General features: G+C 36.9%; 1 protein-coding gene across 5 annotated transcripts; it reads right to left on the bottom strand.

The window, feature by feature from the left end:
* Positions 1-222: 222 nt before the first annotated feature.
* ZFAND1 (zinc finger AN1-type containing 1) lies at positions 223-25104 on the bottom strand. Of its 5 annotated transcripts, XM_082363613.1 has the most exons (9): positions 24983-25104; positions 22027-22069; positions 21024-21063; positions 19632-19727; positions 18494-18618; positions 18315-18406; positions 17406-17527; positions 644-799; positions 223-553 (listed from the first exon to the last, which is right to left on the bottom strand). In XM_082363613.1, the coding sequence occupies exons 1-9, from the start codon at positions 25035-25037 to the stop codon at positions 383-385; spliced, it is 900 nt and encodes a 299-aa protein (XP_082219739.1). In that variant the 5' UTR covers positions 25038-25104; the 3' UTR covers positions 223-382. The 5 variants fall into 5 exon arrangements, with proteins under 5 accessions (XP_082219739.1, XP_082219736.1, XP_082219735.1 ...); XM_082363610.1 differs by lacking the exon at positions 19632-19727 and having other exon boundaries at positions 24983-25099; XM_082363609.1 differs by lacking the exons at positions 19632-19727; positions 24983-25104 and adding an exon at positions 24692-24827.
* Positions 25105-25567: the final 463 nt, after the last annotated feature.

Here is a 25567-nt window from a genome sequence, read left to right as displayed (position 1 = left end):
CTTTCTTCTGCCATAAGAATGGCAATGTCCCCAAAAGGGGTCATTCCTTCATATTAGATTCTGGAGTAAAGATAACATGGAGCAGAGTCACAACCAATCAAAGCCGACATTAACCAAATGAGAAATATACCTTTGTTGTTGTTATTACAGCATAACCTAATAAATGTTAATTAGATAAGAGAATTTGCTAAATGTCAGTTCATAGTTAAACTTGAAAACACAAAAATTCAAATCCAATTTAATGGAAGACTGATAATGTAAATTATGATATAATGGAAATAAAAAGCAAGTTTCAAAAATAAAAAATACATAGTATTTGTAGTAAAAGAATTTGATTAACATTGAATTTTCCTCATGATTTCTAGCTTGACTCCCTGAATGACTATTCCAAGTACGAATCAACATTTTTTAAAAACTGTTCTTCATCATTCAAATATTCCAAGATAATATTTCCACCATTGTATAAAGGACAATCGTCCTTAGCAATCCAGGTTTCCAAAATATGATCCAAGGGTAAGGCTTCTCCTGAGGTACTGTGACATAACCTCAATTTCTGTTAAGAGAGAGATACATCATAATGTAATAAACGTGCTTTATAGAGTATTCTAAAACTTTTAGGGAAAAAGTTATAACCTGTTGTTACCTTAGGTGTTAATTTGTTATTGTCATTTTTAAGACTGGCTAAAGAAGCTGCAAAGTCTATGACCCTTCCAATGCTCCACTGCTGGCAAAAGAACATTGGCTTACTCTTCTCTTTGCTCCCCTTAGGTAAGAAAACCTCAAAGTAAATTCTTTCCGTCTGTAAAAATAAAAAGTTAAAATACAGATTATATACATGAAATGGACATCTGTTTTTGTCTGGTGACATTTCTTCCTCTCTTCTCCTGGTCAGAGAAGGATTACCCTCTAATGATACAACTTCTAGTGGGAATACAATCACAGAACCCCAGCATCCACCTAAATGCATGGGCAGAGGATCTAAGACCCTAGTCAGGATGATCTATGCAAAAATAGGCACGTGACCTACATTAGGCCAATCAAGGTCCTTTCCTGGGATCTTACATTCAAAACCTGGGGGCAGGGAGGAGCAATATTTTTCCAGAGTTTTTTTTAAGTCTTGCTGAATTAAACCTGAGGTTGCCTGCAGCTATCCTCTATGCCTCTCAGCCATTCCTGAACCAATGTGGAAAAGTTTCCTCAAATGAAAAACAGTGAGTCTAACTCACAGAGAAGTCAAGGAAACAGATGGCCTCTTTCAACAGCATTTGAGCCCTGGAATTCAGTCATCCCTTGAGACCAGATCAATGGTCCCCATTATGTGAGAAAAAGAAAAATTGTTTTGAGTAAGCTAGTTGGTTTCTGTCAAGTTTCTGTCACTTACAATTAAAAGATTCCTGAGACATATAACATTTCTTTTCACCTGAGAGATCTCACTACATATTTAGAGATAGTAGGGCTTTCGAAAAAAAAGAAACGTAAAAAAAAAAAAGTTAGACAAGCACCATATCAACAAAAGAGAAAGATTCAGAAATCTGGAGATGGTTCCTCCAGTATTCTATACCCTATATGCTTCTTTTATATTGTACTTTCTTGCAAAATTAACAAATGCAGGAAACAAGAAAAGGAACAAAGGTAGTGGCTTCTGATTTTCCCTTCTTCCGAATATCACTTTAAAGAAGTGCTGGCTTTACAGACCAATTCCTGCTATAGTAAATATTTTAGCATAACTGGAGGATCCCTAAATTGTAGGGAAAGATCACAATTATTCTAAGAAATAATAGATTCAACACAATTTCTATCTCAGCACTAAGGAATTTAGATTTGTTAGAGACCAGTGGAGTGCATTATTACAGAGAACAAGTATTAAAAGAAAAATAAGAAATCATTGGAAATTCAAGCTTTGGGCCAACTCTATAACCTCATAGCCCTTGCTCCAAAAACACAGCAACAAGAGCATTAATCTGAAAAGAGAAATTTAAAAAGATATATCCTCACCTAAAAGTAAAAAAATAAATATGTCTGAGGATCCAAAAATGAAACAGAAAGGCAAAGTGACAGTAGGCAGGCTGAGCCACAGGCTTTCAGGGCTCCAGAAGAGGAAGAGGTAGCAAGAGCTCAGCTTTTAGGTTAACGGGAAATAACAGTGCCACATGGTGATGGGGCACCTACGTCCAGCTCACTGATTGAAAGCAGGGGCTTGTGTGGGATGTGCACTCCAGGAAAGGAGGCTTAAGAAATTACTGCTGAATGTTGATGTAGGCTATTGCTTACAAAAACCGATATATAGGGCTTCCCTGGTGGTGCAGTGGTTGAGAGTCCGCCTGCCAGTGCAGGGGACACAGGTTTGAGCCCTGGTCTGGGAAGATCCCACATGCCGTGGAGCAACTGGGCCCGTGAGCCATAACTACTGAGCCTGCGTGTCTGGAGCCTGTGCTCCGCAACAAGAGAGGCCGCGATAGTGAGAGGCCCGCGCACCGTGATGAAGAGTGACCCCCGCTTGCCACAACTAGAGAAAGCCCTCACACAGAAACGGAGACCCAACACAGCCATAAATAAATAAATAAATAAATAAGACTTTCTCTTTATTTCACTGTCTTTATTAAAAAACAAAACAAAACAAAACAAATCCATACCTAGCAACATTGCACTGAAACTGGAAAATATCACAGATAAAATCTTAAAAGCTACACATGCACAAAAAGAAAGACAAATTACCCATAAAGCAACAAGAATAAGATCTACAGCACAAGTTTCCTGAACAATAGACAAAAGAAGCCAATGAATAGTATATTCAGAGTTGAGAGAATCTAACAGATAATCCAGCTCAAGTGAGGGAAAATAAGGGCAGTTTCAGACAAACAAAAGACTGAAAGAGTTTACCAACAAAGACTCTTAACGAATGAACTGCCAAAGAATGGCGTTTAGCCAAAATAAAAGTGAGTCTTAAGGAAAAAAGAAACTCAAAAAATATATTGGTAAATTCAAATAGCAAGTGACTTAAAAATAATCATGTGTGAACAAAGATGATGGGATGGAAGATATTCAACTACATAAAGCATGTCAAACTCTTTGTCTTATTCAAGAGGATACAATACCAAGTAACTTTAGATTTTGAGAGAAGAATTGGTATTTAATTATACACGTTAAAAATTTTAAATGTTAAGCACATGCCTGTTATCACTATTATTACAAAACATTATATTGAAGATTATAGACAATGTAATACAAGAAAACAAAATAACTAGTATAATTATTGAAAAATAAAAACTAAAGCTACTTGTCAGTGGGATGTGATTGTATACCTAGGAAACCAAAGGGAAAAAAAAAACTTCTAAAATAAATAGAAGAATTTGGCGATGTGATTGAATAAGATGAATATACAGAATTCAAGACCTTTTTCTTCTATATTAACAGTAAGTACTAGGAATAGAGATAAAGGGAAATATTCTGTTCACAAAAGAAAGAAAACCCATAAGATAATTAGAGATGAAAATAAGCAAGGAATAATACGACTTAAATGAAGAAAAATATAAAATGTTACAGAAGGCAATAAAACATGATCTAAAAGAGAAGACATAAAGTTCTTAGGAAGACAATGTCATAAAAATGTCATTTCTCTCAAAACTAATATATATCATAAAATGGGAATTCAGAGAATCCTTCAGGAATGATCCTCAGTCAGGACTTGTTAATAGATGCTGCTGGGAAGTTGAATTTTACTTCACCCAACTTCACAGAAATCACTTGATAATGCATCAAGGCGGTTTTGCCTCAGTTACTTGCACCTGGTGGGTAGGGAAGGAGCCAGAATCCCCAGAATCAAAAGGAAGAGGCCAACTGGGTATAAAATCCTCCTGAGAATGGCAAATCAGTCTTCTCATAAATGGCAGATTTCTCACTTCTGGTAGGCACTATTATTCACAGCCAACATCCTTGTGGGAAACTTTGAAAGATATGAGAAGCCACATTTCTGCCTAAAACCATGCTGTGTTCTCTCTTGCTTTTTATAATGATTTCTTTCAGTTTCTCCATTTTGACCTTTAAAGAGGCTACATTCTTTAACAGTATCTGCTGGAGTCTGTCACTTACAACCTTGCCCCATTATGACAACCATGAAAATCCCAAGAGAGATTAAAAAAAAAAAATTGTATAAGATAATCACAAGGTTCATATGGATGGATAAAGCAAAAAAAAAAAAAAAAGAACTGCTAAGAAAAACTATGGAAAAATATGGATGGGACTTACATTATCATATATTAGAACATTCTATAAAGTTATTACATCAAATCAACTTGGTATTAACATATGAACAAAAAATAGATGAATGGAATAGGATAGGAAATCCAAAAACCGATCTAGTAAAAATAAATTTTAAACTTATCATGAAGGTGATATTTGGTATTTCAATTCAATAAGACAAAGATGAATTATTTAGTTGGTTGGCAGAAACTAGCTAAACAACTGGAAGAAAATAAAATTGGGTCCTTAGCTCATATCATATGCTAAAATCAAATTCCAGAACTATTAAAGACAGATGAAAAAAAAAATGAAAACCCTAAGAAAACCAAAACAGAAATGAAAGACAGACCTTAGAAAAATTTAGAACCCTGATATGTCAATGAGATACCTAAGTAAAATCAAGATGTTTGACAGATTTTGAAAAAAGATTCCAAAGCAGATTGATTATAGATAAAGGATTAATATCCATTCTACTCCAAGAGTTTCCATAGTTGACCAAGCAAAATATAAATGAAATAAAAATAAAAATAACAACCTAAAAGAAAAATGATCAAAGGATATGCATGGGCAATTCAAGGAAGAGCAATCATACATGGCCAATGAACATAACAAAAGATGCTCAAACTGAACAGTGGTCAAGGAAGTGCAAAGTAAAGCAATTAGGAAATATCTTTTCACAGCCATTAGACTGGAATACATTTAAAAAGATAAACAACTACTGGAAACCATCGGAGGGGAAAGGTACTCTCATGTATGGCCACAAGAGGCAGTATAGTAATAAACAGGGTAGAATGGCAGGCTCTGACCACGTGAGTGATCTTAACAGCACTTCACTTCAGATTACTAATCTGTGAAATGAGGATAATAATATATTACATGACAGTCATGATTATTAAGGGAGGTAAAAAATCTAGAGCCACAAAACAATGCTTGGCATAGTGCAATCAGTCAATAAAAGTTGACTATTACAATTACTGATGGTAGAAATGTAAATTGTTTCAACTTCTTTGTAAAGCAGCTTGGCAACATCTATTAAGATTTAAAATACACATACCCTTTGACCCAGAAAACATACTCCAGGGAATTTATCTCACAGAAATAGGAAACCAGAAATAGGAAAATTCTTAGCACAGTCGCCAGAACTGGAAACGAAGTGAATGTTCAATAGGAAAATGGTGACATAAGTCACAGTATATCCACACCACTTGGAAAGCTATCCAAGCTTTTAAAGAAAATGATTTAGAACCATACCAGTTCCCTTGGGGGAATCTGTTAGGCATTCATGAGAAGAATATATAGAGATAAAAGGATATATTATCTACCTGAAACAGGCTTTATTTTTATCCATAGGCTTAATCACTATCTGAAATTGTAGTATATATTTAATAGCTGTCTCATCCTACTGGAATATAAACTTCATACGGGCAGGGACTTTGTTTCACCTACTGTTGTATCCCCAGGTTTGTTTTACCTACTGTTGTATCCCCAGGACCTGATATATAGCACGTATTCAAAAAAAGTGCTAACTAAATGAATATCATGCCATTTTTATGAAATAATGACCCTAAAACACTCTTTATGTCTTTGTATGCATATATCAATAGCCATTTTCATTTATGTAAAATTATACACATGTATATGCACACATATACATGGGTGCATATATATATAAATAATATATGTCAGTACATATATGTATAAACACACACAAATACTAATGATACAGGGGAAAAAGTTCTATCTATAGACCTGCATGCTCCATGATAAAGTGTTAGGTGTGTTGAGAACATGGTTTCTGAGGCAGTCTCCCTGGTTTCAATTCACAGCTCTCCACTTACTAGCTGTGTTACTACCAAGTTACTTAACCTTTTTGTGCCTCAGTTTTCTTGTCTATTAGGCAGAGATGATAGTACATATTTCACAAGCCTGTTGCGAGGATAAAATGTGATAGAAGAGGGCCTGGAACAAAGTTAGTGCTATAGAAGTTTTTGCTATTATGTTTTAAGTAATAAAAGAATTGCAAAGTAATGTGAATAATATTATTGGATACTTTAGAGCAGGTCTTCTCAACTATGTCACTATTGACATTTTAGACCAGAAAATTCTTTCCTGTGGGTGCTGTCCTATACACTGTGGGACATTTAGCAGCATCCCTGGCCTCTACCCACTAGATACCAGCAGCACCCCCATGCCCAGTTGTGACAACTGAAAGTGTCTCCAGACATTGCCAGATGTCCCCAAGGGGGCAAAACCATCCTCAGTTGAGATGGACATGAGCACAGGAGGGTGTGTTTAGTTTTTTTCCTTTATACAGTTTTTAAAAGTTACCCTTGTTGAAAGTATGTATCTTTATAATTTTAAAAACAAATAAAGAAGTTTTCAAAAAAGAAATATTAAGGATAATCAAAGAAGAAGACTATAATCAATGGTTTCTAAACCAGCAGAATGAAAGGGAATACAGAAAATTCAGTCGATACAAAAAAATGACTGGAGAGAAATAAATAATAAAAGGAAAAGGATGATGAGCAAAGAACATAAGATGGAAGAAATACATTCAAATACATGTGATCGTAATAAATATAAATGGGTTCAACTCACCTATAAAAGAAAGATACTATCAAATTGGATTAAAAAAACAAAGTCCAGCTACATGCTGCTTACAAGAAACACCCTAAAAATAAAACAACAAGAAAAGTTGAATATAAAGGCATAAAGACATAATAGTTAACTATTTATCAAAAGAAAGGTAATGAAACAATATTATTATAATTCAAAACTGGATTTAAGGCAAAATTCATAAAGAAGACATAACGATGAAGAAATTCAATGTATCTGATAATACACAACTCAGCAAAACTATTAGAGTTACAGGAATAAAAAACCTGACAAAACCACAGCTACAGTGGGATTTTGATACCATCTATTTCAGAAACTGATAGATCAAGCCAACCAAAAATTAGTAAGCATGCACACACATATACATATGGATAGAGAGAGAATGCAAATGAAATAACAAACAGGACAAAATGTAAATAACTGGTACATTTGGGTAACAAATATGAAAATATTCTTTGTACTATTCTTGCAACTTTTCAGTTTGAAGCTGTATCAAAATAAAGTTACCAAAAAAAAAAAAAAAATACACCTAACAAGTAGGTTGAAATAAGCAAGTTCATTATTCAGTGTGAGAAGTTAGAAAAAGAACATCAGAGAGAATCTAAACAAAGCAGAAAAAAAGAAATAATAATATAAGAGCAAAATTAGTGAAGCAGGAAGCAAAGAAACAATAGAGAGGTCAATAAAACCAAAACATGGTTCTTTGAAAAAACTAAAATATAAATTAAAAAAGTAAACACAAACCTCTAGCAAGACTGTTCAAGGGGAAATCAAAGAAAAGTACGAATGAAAAATATTAAGAATGACCAAAGAAAGACACAATAGAGATTTGGGAACATAAGAAAATAAGTTGAACAACTTTATAACAATAAACTGAAAGATCTACATGAAACAGAAATTTTTAAGAAAGATGTTATTTACCAAAATATATTTCAGAAGACATAGATTATCCAAATAAGCCAAGAACTATTTAATACATTAAAACAGTATTCAAAATTCTCCCCTCAAAAAAAGGCAACAAATCTGAAAGTTATAACAACCATTACCAAACCTTCAAGAACAAATAATACCCAACTATTTCAAAGAACAGAAGAGGGAAAGCTACTCAACTAATTTTATTTTTTGGCTAATAATGTGAAGACAAAACACTAAATAATATATTAGTAAATCAGTTTAGCAGCACATTTTCAAAGAATTATATATCAGAGTCAACTGGTTTATCCCAGAATATGTGGGTGATTCACAACAAAAAAAATTTATCAATGTAATTTACCACATTGATAAGGAAAAAAAACTCGACATAATCATCTTACTAGATGGAGGGAAAAAAATTATAGCAAAATTTAATACCTATTCTTGATATAAATTCCTAGAAAACTAGGAATAGAAAAATATTGTTAACCTAAGGAAGGCTACTATCAAAAATCTACAGCAAATATAATATTTAATGATGAAACTTTAGAATAATTTGCATTAAAAGTCAGAAATATGATGAAAATGCCTGCTATCACTCATATTATTCAACGTTGTTGTGGCGATTTCAGCCAATGCACTAACACAAACAATAATAATGAGAAGGTGGAAGAGCAAGAGAAAGCAAATTTGAAAAAAAAACAAAAACAACTCACAAAACTGTCATTTGCAGAAGATGTGACTGCACAGAAAACAAGCCAGGAAATCTGTAAACTATGGGAACTATTAGAGTTTATTTGTTGGATGGAAGGACACTATACAACAACTAGGAATAAACAATTAGAAAAATGTTAATTTTAAAAAATTACCATTTAAAATGGCAGCAAAAATTATGAAAAGCCTAAGAATAAACCTAAGAAAAGACATAAAATATGTATGGTAAGCGTTATAGGATGTTCCTTAAAGACAAGAAGACCTAAAAAAAGTTGGATAGAGATGGAGATGGAGATGAATGGGAAGAGTGAAATTTTAAAGATGTCAACTGTCTCTAATTTTAAATTCAGTACAATTTCTATCAAAATCACCATTTCACAGAACAGGACAAAGTGATCCTGAAATTTTTACAAAAGAATAAATGGCCAAGAATAGACAGAGTTGAAAGCAAAGAATGAGGTGGAGAGTCTTGTCCTACTTATTATAAAGCTATTATAATTAAGACAGTTTGATATTAATGCAAAGAGAGACAAACAGACCAAAGGAACTGAATTGAGATCCCCAGACTAGTCCCACATATACAAAACAATCTGGTGTATGACAGAAATGTCATTACAAGAATGAACGCTTCAATACCTTATGTTACAATGATAGGTAACCCATTGGGTGGGAGGAGAAGGAAGAAATCTCTGCCTCTACTTACTTACAATTAAATTCCAGATGGAATGAAGAGCTAAACAACAATATAAAATAAAACTTTTAAAGGAAAATGTAAGAAAATAACTTATTTTTAAAAGTACAATCTTAATGAAATCATTAATAAATTTGAGTGTATTAAAATTTAAGAAGTCTGAATTACTAAAGAGATCAAAAGCAAAGTGAAGACAAGCCACAGACTGAGAGATTTGTGCAACATACTTAATCAAAAAAAGATTAGAATTCAGAATATATAGACTCTTATAAACCTTTCTAAAAGTTCCACAACCCAACAGAAAACATGGGCAAAGGATATGAACAAATAATTCACAAAAGAAAGCCCAATATCCAATAAACATATGCAAAGTAGCTGAACCTCACTAGCCACAGGGAAATTCAACTTTAAACCTCACTGAAGTATCATTTCACATCTATCAGATTGGTAACAATGAATAATACCCTACAGTGGCAAGAAACACTGAAACTCTCAGACACTACAAGGAGATAAATCTGTACAACTACTTAAAATAAAAAGTTGACAAGGAGGGGAGAAGGCAAGATGGCGGTGTGGGAAGACGTGGAGTTAGCATCTCCCCACAACTAGGGCACCTGTCAGCCACTGGTGGGGGACTTTAACCCCCAAGGAGATGGGAGGAACCCCAGAGTGAACCGGTAGGATGTAGGGGGACCGAGGTGGGAGGAGAAGTGGAGGCCAGACAAGACTGGCACGCCTGAGGCCAGGAAAATCAGGAGAGGCAGGTGAGAGAGACTCTCCGGGAAGAGCAGGAGAGGAGCAGAGGGCGATCGCCTGGCCCACGGGGGCCGGGGAGCCTGCTGAGCTCCCAAGCCGGTCCCCCTCGCCCCACACACAAAGCCCCATCCAGGCCATGAGGGTCCTGGGGGCATAGGAGGGAGGCTGGGGAGATCAGGAGTGGCAGGCGGGAGGGGCCATCAAGGAGGAGGGGGAGAGGAGCAGAGGGCAATTGTCCTGCCCACTCGGGAACAGGGAGCCTCTGAACTCCCAGGCCGGTCCCCTGCCCTCCAAACCTCCCTCCAGGCCACGTGGGTCCTTGAGGGCATAGGAGGGAGGCCAGGGAGATCAGGAGAGGCAGGTGGAAGGGGGCCCTCTGGGAGGAGCGGGAGAGAAACAGAGGGCAACTGCCCCGCCCACTCACCTGCTGAGCTCCCAGGCCGATCCCCTGCTCTCCAAGTCCACTACAGGCTGCGTGGGTCCTTGGGGGCATAGGAGGGAGGCCAGGGAGATCAGGAGAGGCAGGCGGAAGGGGCCCTCCCAGACCCCAGACCGGAGGAGCAGGAGAGGAAAGGAGGGCGTCTGTCCTGCCCACTCGAGCCCAGGAAGCCTGCTGGGCTCCCAGGTGAGGTCCCCTGCTCTCTAAGACCAGGAGTGGGGGGCACGCCTGGGTCCCTTCTGTTCCTTGAGCCTAAGCCCCACCCCTCAAAGCCCCCAGGGCCTTTTCCAGCCCTGTGGGATCTGAGCATTGGCCCCGCCCACCACCCAAACCTCATCCTTGCTTAGGCCCCACTCTCCACAGCCAAGGCCTTCCCCCCTCCTTTTTTTTTTTCTTTTCCCTCCTCTTTTTTACTACTGTGGTACTGATGTACCTTCCAGTTGTTGATTCATCTATATTTTTATTTTTACATTCTTTCTAACATATCTGTTAGTTTCCTAATCTAATTTTATTTTTTAGTTTGTTATTGTTCTCTCTTTTTTTTTTTGCCAACACACGTGGCTTGTGGGATCTTGATTTGCAAGCACGGGGTTGGGCGGAAGCTCCTGCAGTGGGAGCTCCGAGTCTGGACCACTGGACTAACAGAGAACCTCAGACCTGAGGGAATATTCATCGGAGTGAGGGCTCACAGAGTTCCTCATCTCAGCACCAAGACCCAGCTCTATCCAATAGCCTACAAACTCCAGTGTTGGAAGCCTCAGACCAAACAACCAGTAAAACTGGAACACAATCCCACTCATTAAAAAAAAAAACATGAGATAGCAAAAAAATACATCACAGATGAAGGAGCAAGGTAAAAACCTACAAGACCAAATAAATGAAGAAAAAACAGGCAATCTACCTGAAAAAGAATTCAGAGTAATGATAGTAAAGATGATCCAGAATCTCGGAAATAGAATGGAAGCACGGATTGAGAAAATACAAGAACTGTTTAACAAAGATCTAGAAGAACTAAAGAACGAACAAACAGAGATGAATAACACAATAACTGAAATGAAAAATACACTAGAAGGAATCAATAACAGAATAACAGAGGCAGAAGAACAAATAAGTGAGCTGGAAGACAAAATGGTGAAAATAACTGCCGAGGAGCAGAATAAAGAAAAAAGAATGAAAAGAATTGAAGACAATCTCAGAGACCTCTGGGACAATACTAAACACACCAACATTCAAATTATAGGGGCCCCAGAAGACGAAGAGAAAAAGAAAGGGTCTGAGAAAGTATTCAAGGAGATTATAGTGGAAAACTTCCCTAACATGGGAAATGATATAGTCACCCAAGTCCAGGAAGCACAGAGTCCCATATAGGATAAACCCTAAGAAAAACACACCAAGACACATATTAATCAAACTAACAAAAATTAAATTCAAAGAAAAAATATTAAAAGTAGCAAGGGAAAAACAAAAAATAACATACAAAGGAATCCCCATAAGGTTATCAGCTGAGTTTTCAGTGGAAACTCTGCAGGCCAGAAGGGAGTGGCAGGATATAATTAAAATGATGAAAGAGAAAAACCTACAACAAAGATTACTCTACCCAGGAAGGATCTCATTCAGATTCAATGGAGAAGTCAAAAGCTTTTCAGACAAACAAAAGTTAAGAGAATTCAGCACCACCAAGCCAGCTTTACAACAAATGCTAAAGAAACTTCTCTAAGCGGAAAACACAAGAGAAGAAAAGTACCCACAAAAACAAACCCAAAACAATTAAGAAAATGGTAATAGGTACATACATATCGATAAGAATCTTAAATGTAAATGGATTAAATGCCCCAACCAAAAGACACAAACTGGCTGAATGGATGCAAAAACAAGACCCATATATATGCTGTCTACAAGAGACCCACTTCAGACCTAGGAACACATACAGACTGAAAGTGAAGGGATGGAAAAAGATATTCCATGCAAATGGAATTCAAAAGAAAGCTGGAGTAGCAATACTCGTATCAGATAAAATAGACCTTAAAATAAAGACTGAGAGATAAGGAGGCACACTACCTAATTATCAAAGGATCAATCCAAGATGAAGATATAACAATTATAAATGTTTATGCACCCAACACAGAAGCACCTCAATACAAAGGCAAATGCTACAACCATGAAAGGAGAAATTGACAGTAACACAACAATAGTACGGGACTTCAACACCCCATTTACACCAATGGACAGATCACCCAAACAGAAAATAAATAAGGAAACACAAGCTTTAAATGACACAATAGACCAGATGGATCTAATTGATATTTATAGAACATTCCACTCAAAAGTGGCAAAATACACTTTCTTCTCAACTGCACATGGAATATTCTCCAGGATAGATCACATCTTGGGTCACAAATCAAGCCTCGGAAAATTTAAGAAAACTGAAATCGTAACAAGCATCTTTTCTGACTACAATGCTATTATGACACTGGGAATCAATTATAGCAAAAAAACTGTAAAAAACAGAAATACATGGAAGCTAAACAGTGTGCTACTAAATAACCAAGAGATCACTGAAGAAAAAATTAAAAAATACATAGAAACAAATGACAACAAAAACACAATGACCCAAAACCTACGTGACACAGCAAAAGCAGTTCTAAGAGGGAAGTTTATAGCAATTCAATCTCACCTCAAGAAACAAGAAAAATCTCAAATAAACAATCTAATCCTACACTTAAAACAACTAGAGAAAGAAGAACAAAGAAAACCCAAAGTCAGTAGAAGGAAAGAAATCATAAAGATCAGAGCAGAAATAAATGAAATAGAAATGAAGAAAACAATAGCAAAGATCAATAAAACTAAAAGCTGGTTCTTTGAGAAGATAAACAAAATTGATAAACCCTTAGCCAGACTTATCAAGAAAAACAGAGAGAGGACGCAAATCAATAAAATTAGAAATGAAAAAGGAGAAATCACAACTGACAGTGCAGAAATACAAAGGTTTATAAGAGACTACAACGAACAACTATATGCCAATAAAATGGACAACCATGAAGAAATGGACAAATTCCTGGAAAGGTACAATTTTCGAAGACTGAACCAGGAAGAATTAGAAAATATAAACAGACCTATCACAAGTAATGAAATTGAAACCATAATTAAAAATCTTCCAACAGGGCTTCCCTGGTGGAGCAGTGGTTAAGAATCCACCTGCCAATGCAGGGGGCACGGGTTCAAACCCTGGTCCGGGAAGATCCCACATGCCACAGAGCAACTAAGCCCGTGCGCCACAACTACTGAGCCTGTGCTCTAGAGCCCGCGAGCCACAACTACTGAGGCTGCATGCTGCAACTACTGAAGCCCACATGCCTAGAGCCTGTACTCTGCAACAAGAGAAGCCACCGAAATGAGAAGCCTGCGCACTGCAACGAAAAGTAGCCCCCAGTCGCCGCAACTAGAGAAAGCCCACACACAGTAACAAAGACCCAACGCAGCCAAAAAATAAATAAATTAAATAAATAAATAAATAAATAAATAAAATCTTCCAACAAAGAAAAGTCCAGGACCAGATGGCTTCACAGGCGAATTCTATCAAACATTTAGAGAAGAGCTAATAACACCCATCCTTCTCAAACTCTTCCAAAAAATTGCAGAGGGAGAAACACTTCCAAATTCATTCTACGAAGCCACCATCACCCTAATACCAAAACCAGAAAAAGATATCACAAAAAAAGAAAATTAGAGACCAATATCACTGATGAACATAGATGCAAAAATCCTGAACAAAATACTAGCAAACAGAATCCAACAGCACATTAAAAGGATCATACACCATGATCAAGTGGGATTTCTCCCAAGGATGCAAGGATTCTTCAATATACGCAAATCATGCAATGTGATACACCACATTAACAAATTAAGGAATAAAAACCGTATGATCATCTCAGTAGATGCAGAAAAAGCTTTTGACAAAATTCAATACCCGCTTATTATAAAAACTCTCCAGAAAATGGGCGTAGAGGGAAACTACCTCAACATAATAAAGGCCATATATGACAAACCCACAGCAAGCAGCATACTCAATGGTGAAAAACTGAAAGCATTCCCACTAGGATCAGGAACAAGACAAGGATGTCACTCTTGCCACTCTTATTCAACATAGTTTTGGAAGTCCTAGCCACAGCAACCAGAGAAGAAAAAGAAATAAAAGGAATACAAATTGGAAAAGAAGAAGTAAAACTGTCACTATTTGCCAATGACATGATACTATACATAGAAAATCCTAAAGATGCCACCAGAAAATTACTAGAACTAATCAGTGAATTTGGTAAGGTTGCAGGATACAAAATTGATGCACAGAAATCTCTGGCATTCCTATACACCAACAATGAAAAATCAGAAAGAGAAAGTAAGGAAACACTGATATTTACCATTGCACAAAAAGAATAAAATACCTAGGAATAAACCTGCCTAAGGAGGCGAAAGACCTGTACTCAGAAAACTATAAAACACTGACGAAAGAAATCAAAGATGACATAAACAGATGGAGAAATACACCATGTTCTTGGATTGGAAGAATCACTATTGTGAAAATGACTATAGTATCCAAAGCAATCTACAGATTCAGTGCAACCCCTATCAAACTACTAATGGTATTCCTCACAGAATTAGAACAAAAAAATCTTACAATTCGTATGGAAACACAAAAGACCCTGAAGAGCCAAAGCAATCCTGAAAAAGAAAAACAGATTTGGAGGAATCAGGCTCCCTGACTTCAAACTATACCACAAAGCTATAGTAATCAACACAGTATGGTACTGGCACAAAAACAGAAATTTACATGAATAGTACAGGACAGAATGCCCAGAGATAAACCCACGCACATATGGGCACCTAATTTACGACAAAGGAGGCAAGAACATACAACGGAGAAAAGACAGCCTCTCAGTAAGTGGTGCTGGGAAAACTGGACAGCTACACGTAAAAGAATGAAATTAGAACACTCCCTAACACCATACACAAAAATAAACTCCAAATGGATTAAAGACTTAAATGTAAGGCCAGACACTATAAAACTTTTAGAGGAAAACATAGGAAAAACACTGACATAAACCACAGCAAGATCTTTTTTGATTCACCTCTTAGAGTAAAAGAAATAAAAACAAAAATAAACAAATGGGACTTAATTAAACTTAAAAGTTTTTGCACAGTAAAGGAAACCAGCAAGAAGACAAAAAGACAACCCTCAGAATGGGAGAACATATTTGCAAATGAATCAACAGACAAAGGATTAATCTCCAAAATATACAAAGAGCTCATGGAGTTCAACATCAAAAAAACAAACAATCCAGTTAAAAAATGGGCGGAAGACCTAAATAGACATTTCACCAAGGAGGACATACAGATGGCCAAGAGGCACATAAAAAGATGCTCAACATCACTAATTATTAGAGAAATGCAAATCAAAACTACAATGAGATATCACCTCACACTGGTCAGAATGGCCATTATCAAAAAAGCTAGAAACAATAAATACTGGAAAGAGTGTGGTGAAAAGGGAACCCTCCTACACTGTTGGTGAGAATGTAAATTGATACAACCACTATGGAAAACAGTACGGAGGTTCCTTAAAAAACTAAAAATAGAACTACCATATGACCCAGCAATCCCACTACTGGGCATATACCCTGTGAAAACCATAATTCAAAAAAGAGACATACACCACAATGTTCACTGCAGCAATATTTACAATAGCCAGGACATGGAACCAACCTAAATGTCCATCGACAGATGAATGGATAAAGAAGATGTGGCACATATATACAATGGAATATTACTAAGCCATAAAAAGAAACAAAATTGAGTTATGTGTAGTGAGGTGGATGGACCCAGAGTCTGTCATACAGAGCGAAGTAAGTCAGAAAGAGATAAACAAATACCATATGCTAACACATATATACGGGCTCTAAAAAAAAAAATGGTACTGATGAACCTAGTTGCAGGGCAGGAATAAAGAGCCAGACATAGAGTATGGACTTGATGACACAGGGTGGGAGGGCGAAGCTGGGGTGATGTGAGAGTAGCATTGACATATATACACTACCGAATGTAAAATAGTTGGCTGGTGGGAAGCTGCTGCATAGCACAGGGAGATTGGCTCGGTGCTTTGCGATGACATAGAGGGTGGGATAGGGAGGGTCGGAAGGAGGCTCAAGAGGGAGGGGATATGGGGACATATGTATGCATATGGCTTATTCGCTTTGTTGTGTACAGAAACTAACTCGGTATTGTGAAGCACTTATACTCCAATAAATATCTGTTAAAAAAAAAAAAAAGTTGAAAATATCTAGTAAAGCTGAAGATGAGCAAACCCCATGATCCAGCTTTTCTATTTCTAGGTATGTTCCCTAGAGTAGCATTTTTCAATTTGATGGTCTCAATCCTTCAGGGGCTACAAAATCAACAATCTTTAAAGTAGAATAAAAAATATCAGAAAATACACATACACATAAGGTATACACATACACATCAGTTACTTACTGAAACTGTGTTAAGGTATGTATGTACGTACATATGTACTGAATTGTTATAGAAAATGTAACTGGCAATATGGAGTTTTAAAGAAGCTGCTCTAGAGAAATGTTCCTACAAGTACACATGGATGTTCACTTTTGAACAGTTTATAATAGCAAACAACTTGGAAAAGAAATCTGAATTGTGTTCACTAAAAGAATGGATAAATGGATATTCATACTACAGAAAAATGTGAGCTATCAAAATGAATGAATAAGACTCAACATATCAGCATGGATAAAGTTTTAAAAAATGATACCAAGGGTAAAAGAAAAAAGTTGAAGAAGGATACATATGGTTTACTGCTGTTTCTATAAAGTGAAAAAAACTCATAAAACTATGTATTATTTATGCAGACTTATACCATGTAATAGTAGAAATGATACATATAAGGTTCTCATACTTAATGAGAGGGAAGAGTAAAAAGGGAGCTCCAACTATATTTAGAACATTTTGTATTCTAAAATCTCTAAGACCAACCTGTGGCAATGATTTATCTCCATTAGCACGCATCTTTAATTTCATTAATGCTACCTTTGCAGCTGTTTCACTATGTTTTGCACCTTTCCGTCGTTTACTTGCTGTCTCTCCTGTCTTGGAATCTAAGAAATAAGTGTAAGCATATAAGCAAATAAGAACTTATACATTTTCCAGAGTTTTATTTTTATTATTATTTATTAACTATGGCCCTGAAATGTACATGAATAACATATAATAGAGATATATAGAGACCACATTCATTTTATAGGTATGATCAATGGAAAAATACCACTGAGTTGACCTAAGTGATTTCCACATCAAAAACTCAAGTTATGTGCCTCTTTCCAGCTTAAATCTATTCAATCCAGAGCAATCACGAACACTTCTACAGAGAATTTTAAGATTTGGTTATAGAAGATTTTAATTTGATTAATTTAATTTAATTTAAAGTAATATCCTTAATATAAAATGAAAATTCAGCTGAACTAACATGGTAGCAGACAGACTGGTCTAAATCACAGATACATTCTTTCCTCATATGTCAGAATATCAGCAGCATTCATAGGATAGCTGACTGGGCTTAAACTTTAGTCTTTAAAGAATGTAAACCACTACTTTAGCCTCATGAATACAATTTTTAGCCAAGATGATTAACCAGCAGATATAAATGGTCCAGCAAAAGAGAACATCTGGTAGGGTATTTCCATAGAATTTCCAAATTTTCATTGGAAAGCCTTGTGAGAAATACTGTCACAAGAATGTCACCAAAATCTATAGCAAGTTATAACCATCAAGGTTGCTAACAACACCTTCCATAACCGGCAAGCTGACACGAGAAGCAGGGCTCTGGAACTCATACAGAGTATAGAGCAGTAGGGAAACAACAAAACAAGCTTTCTAGATACTTGCCAATAATGTCTTTAACAAGTTTCTGAGTGGCAGCCATACGAGACTTAGGGATTTCCAGTTCTTCACATTCATGATCTGACTGATGACGATGTCTATGAGCAACAGAAGAGCGACACTAGTTCATGTATTTGCATATGACTTAAACAGATATGCAGAGTTTGAATGGTCTCAGTGATCACCTCAGGCAAAAATTCTTCTCACAATAAGGGCACATAACTGGCACAAGCTCTCTTTCAGCACAGTCCTTGAATGAGCATGGGTAAGATGTATGTGTATCTGACTTCAGTCTCTCAATTACAGTCACCTGAAAATGTAAAATGGGGGACATGGCATCATATTTCACATTTAAAGCAAATCAACAAATCTATTCTGGATATCCATATCATTTTTGCTTAAACTTATAAGAGAAACTCACACACTCTCACATAGATTATAAAAATTGTTCGTGTGAGAAATTGTTACTGTGCTGACTGCTCTACATTTTCAAAGTTTTCCTACTGTGGTGTATTTATCTTCTAAGTCAAGTTAAAATGACTACTCAGTAACTCTCCATAATTTTAGTCTTCTACTTTGTAACATACTACACAAAGATGCCTCCATAATAGTATGCTTAGGTAATCAGCTCATCACTCCTCAAATGGCAAGTCATATCTACTTTCTATACTGGTTTTAGAGGCTTAAATACATGTAAAAGAACACTTAAAATTATATGTTTTTCCGTGATACAGAGGGTTTAAGACAGTTTTCACAACGATATACTATTCTTTTTTTTTTTTAAATAAATTTATTTATTTATTTATTTTTGTCTGCGTTGGGTCTTCATTGCTGCGCACGGGCTTTCTCTAGCTGTGGCAAGCAGGGGCTACTCTTTGTTGCGGTGCACAGGTTTCTCATTGCAGTGGCTTCTCCTGTTGCAGAGCATGGGGTCTAGTTGCATGGGTTTCAGTAGTTGTGGCATGCAGGCTCAGTAGTTGTGGCTCGTGGGCTCTAGAGCACAGGCTCAGTAGTTGTGGTGCACGGGCTTAGTTGCTCCACAGCATGAGGGAATCTTCCCGGACCAGGGCTCAAACCCGTGTCCCCTGCATTGGCAGGTGGATTCTTAACCACTGTGACACCAGGGAAGTCCCACACAACGATATACTTTATTTTCTATTTAATACTGTATTACTAGCAAATATTACATCAGAAGAAAAAGAGCTTTTATGAGATTAAAAAAAATCCAGATCACTCAGGCTATTTTGAGTATTAAGTAACTAGGTTTCTAGAACTGAATGAACTCAGTTGACCTTTGCACAACTCAGGGGCTGAGGTACAAACCCTCCATGCAGTTGAAAATCCAAGTATAACTTTACAGTCAGCTCTTCGTATCTGCAGTTCTGCACCTGCAGATCCAATGCATTGTATAGTACATATCTAGTGAAAAAAATCCACGTATAAGGGGACCCACACAGTTCAAACCTATGTTGTTCAAGGGTCAACTGTAATTGCTTGAAATCTATAACCAAAGGGCATTCCTCTATATAAATGATAGTTACATCTTGTTGGAATTAACTTCTTAACTATTTTTTCAAATTTATTCCAATGGTCTAAAGGTAGAAGATTTTTATTTCACCTTTAAATTAATAAGATCTAATTGAGAGACATTCTATGAGACATTCATAAAAATCAAATCATATAAGAAAAAGGAAAACACAGGGAAGATTTACAAGCTGTATAACAAACATCAATATGTTTACTATATGACTCTATATGAGTATTTCCTTCCAAGTAATCCTGAATAATACCAATATGTTACTTAACTTTTATTTCCCTCAAATAAATCACCAAAACTTCAAAGGGCCAGATTTTGACTGAAGCTCATTTAACCTTAATTTTCTATAATCAAGAGACTCGGTAAAGTGTTTGGTAAATGGTGGGCAGGAATAAATATCAACCACGAAATGTGAGGTAAATGCTTCTTTCCAAATGGAGTAAATTCAGTTTAACTTTCTGCTGATCTCTGATCCAAGGGAGGTGGAACAACTTCTCTGATTACAAATTTGAGAAAATTACATTAGGCTCCGCTTTCTCTTTTTTTCCTTGGAAGCCTAACCTGGTGCAGCATTGCTGTGACTGGTGGGCAAATCCACCTAATTCTGGATTTCCTTTGCAGACCCTTTTGGCTCTACACTAAGCTGTATCATTCAACTTATTCTTTATCAGTAATAAAGATGATATTTTGGCTTCTATTTAACAGCCCTTTTTAATCTCTTGATTTGGTCTGAATTAGGGTAGGGAGATCTTGCTGGACTACAGGTTTGCTCCTGGTGACCTAAGGCTGATGGAGTCAGAACAATGTATTACCCCAGAGTCCTAACACCAGGCACCAGTGAAAATGAACAAAACAGTGAAGCAAGCTGGAGGGAGTATATGATGAGGATGTTAATTCCATTATGTATCTATAAATATAGAGCCTAAAGCTATAAGCAGGCTACGTAAACAGAACTGAAGTACAAAGGAATAAGAATTGTAAGAACAAAAATTTATAAATACCAAGTAGACTAGTTTATGTTAAAACATACTGAGAAAAATAATATAAATAAGGTAAGACCCTCTTATATAATCAGTTTAGTCTGCCAAATTTTCATCTGTGGTACATTGGGATTAAACTGAATCAAATTCTGAAAGTACATAAATACAAACATGTTTTACTGGGAGATATTAACATACCTCAGGACAGCTATGTGACTCCCTGCTCCTGTGTTCAAGGCTTAAATAACAACAAAAAAAAGTGTTTATTTAAATGTAATCAAATAATGTACTTAAAGATAACTGCAGTAATTTGAGATATTTTAATGGTTAGTATCCTTAAGATTAACTACACTCACACTACATTAACAACTCTGCCTATAAGAATAAACTGAAATGACAGATAAAAGATAGAGCATCTATAGTCTCAAAAGTTTTAAAACCCAACTACTATTCAACTTCAATATGAGTACAAAAATTCACCACTCTTAAGTACCTTTACTTTGAGTGCTTTAAGGTGTGTGAAAATGCAAAGACCCTTTTGATTCTTTTATTTCTCAAAAATAATCAGTAATAAAATGTCAAAGGAGTGTTCTAGCTCTGAATGACTTAAAAATATGCATTATTTTTATTTACTTCTAATAAATCTTTCTGAACCATCTTCTGAAAAGAATTTATTCTTACAGTGCTCTATTTAATAAATTAAATACCTGATACTTGAAAGTTTAATTGAAAAGAAAATGCATTTTCCAAAATTCTTGTTTGTTCCCAGGTTTTACTTTGCATGTGATGTGTGTGCAAAGGACGTACAGTACTCAATTTAAGAAATATAAAGGTTGGGCTCTTTTCATTTTATTAATTAAAATAAAGACTAATAATCATAAACTGGATTTTTTTACCATATTCTTTATATTGTGGATATGTTCTCTCCTTGTGATTAAAAGACATATATATAACTTTTACATAAAAATCACACACATCACCCCATTTCTGGAAAGTTTAAAGACTAACCACATATATGTACAAGTAATCAGAGTCTATGACTAGTCTATTTGTTTTTTTTTCCCCAAGTGATTACTATAATGAATATCAGATATCAGTGGTTAAAGTAAAAACTATTTTAAATCATTCTACTTTTAGAAATAAATCTCATATTATAAACACTAAAATTACTCCCAAATCCAGCATAAAAAACTTTACTTACCAAAATATTCCTGAACAACAATCACATACAAATGGAAGAAAATCTAAAATTGAGGGGAAATGTTATATGTTCTGGTCAGTAACTGATTTTGATTTAGTTTTCTTAAGTAAAAAGAATCTTAAAGTACTGGACTATGGCTATAGGAGAACTTTCCTTTTTGAACAATATCCTAGTGCAGCAAGCAGTGGTTAAACAAAAGCCATCACAACCTCAAGCACTTTGAAAGTAACTGGATTATCAGAAGATAAATGTTACTTGCTGTAGCATGCTAAACCAGAAAAAAAAAAAAAAGTCCTGTGAGTTTTCTGTTTGTTTCTCAGATTTACTAGGTGGTGTTTCTGAGGACTGTATACTGCAAAAATCCTGCATTTGAAGTGACAATCCTAGGTTTCAATTTTGATTCCACTGCTTACTAACCTAGCAATGCTAGGCAAGTTACTTAACAGTAGAGCTTTGGATTATATACATACATATTGGATATATATATATTTGATATATAGTATACAGTGTATGTATGTGTATGTATACAAAACCAAAGCTCTATTATTAGGTAATATGCATCAAAATAGACATAGATATAAGTATATTGTGTTTGTGTGCATATGTATATATGTGTGTGCGTGCATGTATCTATGCTATATGCCACACCTACCTCACAGGGTAATTGTAAAAAACAAATACGATACATGTAAAAGATAAGAATAGTAAGATAATACCTGTAATTAACAAGAATAATTACAGCAATAAACTTGTTTTGAATACACTCAACTCTGAGAAAAATCCTGTGGTGACTAGGTAGAGATGTGTTCAAAGAAATTCCAGAAATTCAATGGATGGATTGATTGATACTGCAAACTTTAGTCCTGAATTGTTTCTTTCCTTGCTGTTGAGGAACAACTAAGTTAGGACTAAGTAACAACTAAGTTAGGAAATGAATTTTTGGAAAGCACATGAAAGTATCCATTCTTAGATGTGACAATTGACCATAAATCACTGAATACAATCATTTCTTCTCTGAATTGTTTTCCGTGTACCTCATATTAAATTACAGTATACAGCCAAGTGAGGCTGGCTATATCTAATCACACCACTTTTACAAAATGAAAACAAAAAGCACTGCACTTTAGAGAAAGTTACTATTGCTCCCCAAATATCTCATCCTACAGAGTATCTTAACCCAAAAGAAAAAGAAGAGGTCCCATTATAACCCAAAGGGACCGCTGGATGTTTCTGCTTGTGGGACAAGGGGGCCTAAATATCGTTCTTCCTTCACCTGAAAAGCGAACTTAATGCATTGTCACTGTTGTCCTGAAAGCATGATACTGTAAGTATCTGTTTCATACCCAGAAGGTAGGTATACATTTGTCAAAAAGAGAAGGAAACCGAAGTATATAATACTTTACAAAACTTTTATAGTCTCTTTCAAATCGGAAAAATGTACATGCTCACTATTTTGAGACTTTGGTGACCAACTAAATATTAGACGCAAACCAAGAGAATCCAGGGGTGAGAGTTAAGATCAAGATAATTTCCTAACACTTGACACCATCCTTCTATTCATCCAGAAGCTAAATGAAATTTAGGATACTCACTTAACGTATTCTAAATCTTAACTGCTCTCCACTAGTCCAAAAGAGCTAGACCCTGGCCTCATTTCAGGTATTTACACTTTAAGAGACACCTGAAGTTGGAAAGGAAGATGAACTATGTCACAAATGGTAGGTATTATGGACTTGCTAGAGATAATCAGGTATACCAGAATTACATAACTTACAGTCAAAACCCAACTGGCTAAGCTTCCCTATGAAAGATCTGCAAGGAAACATTGGTTCTTGCCTGCTGAATGGCTGAAGGTGGCAGCCAGTGGTGAGAGATACAAATCAGAGTGCTGCAAGTAACAATAACCTAGCAGGGATTGTGTCCTTTTGCCCACCACACACAACAAGTATCATTTATCAACTGCAGCACTCCCACTAATTCTGGGCTAAACCCCAGAGTCCTTCTCAACAGTGATCGGGTGGCTACCTGCTGCCAATGACTGTAGCTGCAATGGGAGATAAAATCTATTTTGTCACCCAATGTAGTATGAGCCAGATGTGGTAGCATCCATTTGGAGTGAAAGCCAGGTACCAAAGACTGAGCATTCTGTGTGGCTCTAGTGCTTCAGGACATACCTGCTGCAGATGTTTCTAAGGCCTGTACCACACTACCACTGGCGATTATATTGGGCTATGTGTTATCACAAGGTCTCTCAGTTCAGCAGAGAGAGAACATCACCTTATTAATGCTCTAAAAAGCAGCTAACTATCCTGAAAGCTTTTCTGTGGAAAGGGCTATATTTTATACCCTTATGTGGTCCCAGCACCAAAAGAGGTGCTCAGTAAATGTTTACTGAATCAGTGATAATCAGAATCAAAGAATGACAGAGCTGAGAGAGAGTAATGATCATCTGGAGGAAAAGTTAAGGGCCTTCTCACTATAAGCTCGTCTCCTGAGCAGCCCGCGAAAATGAGGTTAAAAACTGATCTCACCCAACTCCTTACTCTGACAGATAAGTAATAGATAAGCAAACAAAAAGTCTGGGAGAGAAGTGGCTTGCCCGAGGTCGCAGTGGCAGGTTCAGAAGGGAACTCTCCCGATTCCCAGACCGAAGCGTCCTCCCTACCCGTGCTCATCAGAAAGGAGTGGGCGCGAAGCGACTTCTTGGCAAGGCGCACTCGAAAATCAAAGTTCACACTGCAAGGTATGTTTCTGGGAATCGCACGGTTCCATTCCAAGGAGACCATAAGCCTCTTCCAAAGGCTCAAGGGCAACAAAAAACATGGGCATCAGGGGCATCAACACATGTCACGGCAGACCGCCCCCCCCCAAGGAACACGCCCGCCCTGCCTCCTCAGACTCCGCCTCGCCCCACGGCCTTCCCTCCCGCGACCAGAGCTAGGGGCTCCTGAATCACCTCGCTGCCGGCACTGCTCCACCTGGCAGTGCCGCCCAATGTCCAGCTCCGCCATCTCCCAGCGCCGCGAGAGACGGGCACAGCCGCGGCACGGCGGGACGAGGTCGCTCACGCGGTGCCTGCTGGGAATGGGGTGGGCCCAGGGGCGGAGCCCGCCGGTGGGGCGGGGCGCGTATTGAAAGCGATCGGGCTGCTCCGAGTGCCCTGAGTTCTGAATGTTTGCTCTCTGGGTCACCTAGTGAGGCGGCAGGAGGAAAAGGTGGTTTCTCTGTTCGGTTTTCCCTCGGGCGGAAGTCCTGTCGCCCAGTCCTTAGGAAAATATCCAACTGCCTTTATGGAAGATTGCGTGCGTGCGTTCCCTCCTCCGTGCTGCAATCGGAGTCCCGGACGGCCTCACAAGGATTTTTTTAGGATTTTTTTTTTTTTGAATTAACATAACTCCATAACTCTAGGAAGCACAGTTTGGCACAAGTATTTGCAGGAATCAAGTTAAGTAGACCGACCCTGGTTCAATTCCTCACTCGTCCTACACCAGTGTTACTTGATTATATAAATGCTCCTTGCAAAGGAGTCAGGGTTTTTAAA

This window comes from Balaenoptera borealis, assembly GCF_965194805.1.
Source record: "Balaenoptera borealis genome assembly, chromosome: 17".
Classification (NCBI taxonomy): domain Eukaryota; kingdom Metazoa; phylum Chordata; class Mammalia; order Artiodactyla; family Balaenopteridae; genus Balaenoptera; species Balaenoptera borealis.
This window is presented reverse-complemented; position numbering and strand designations above follow the sequence as displayed.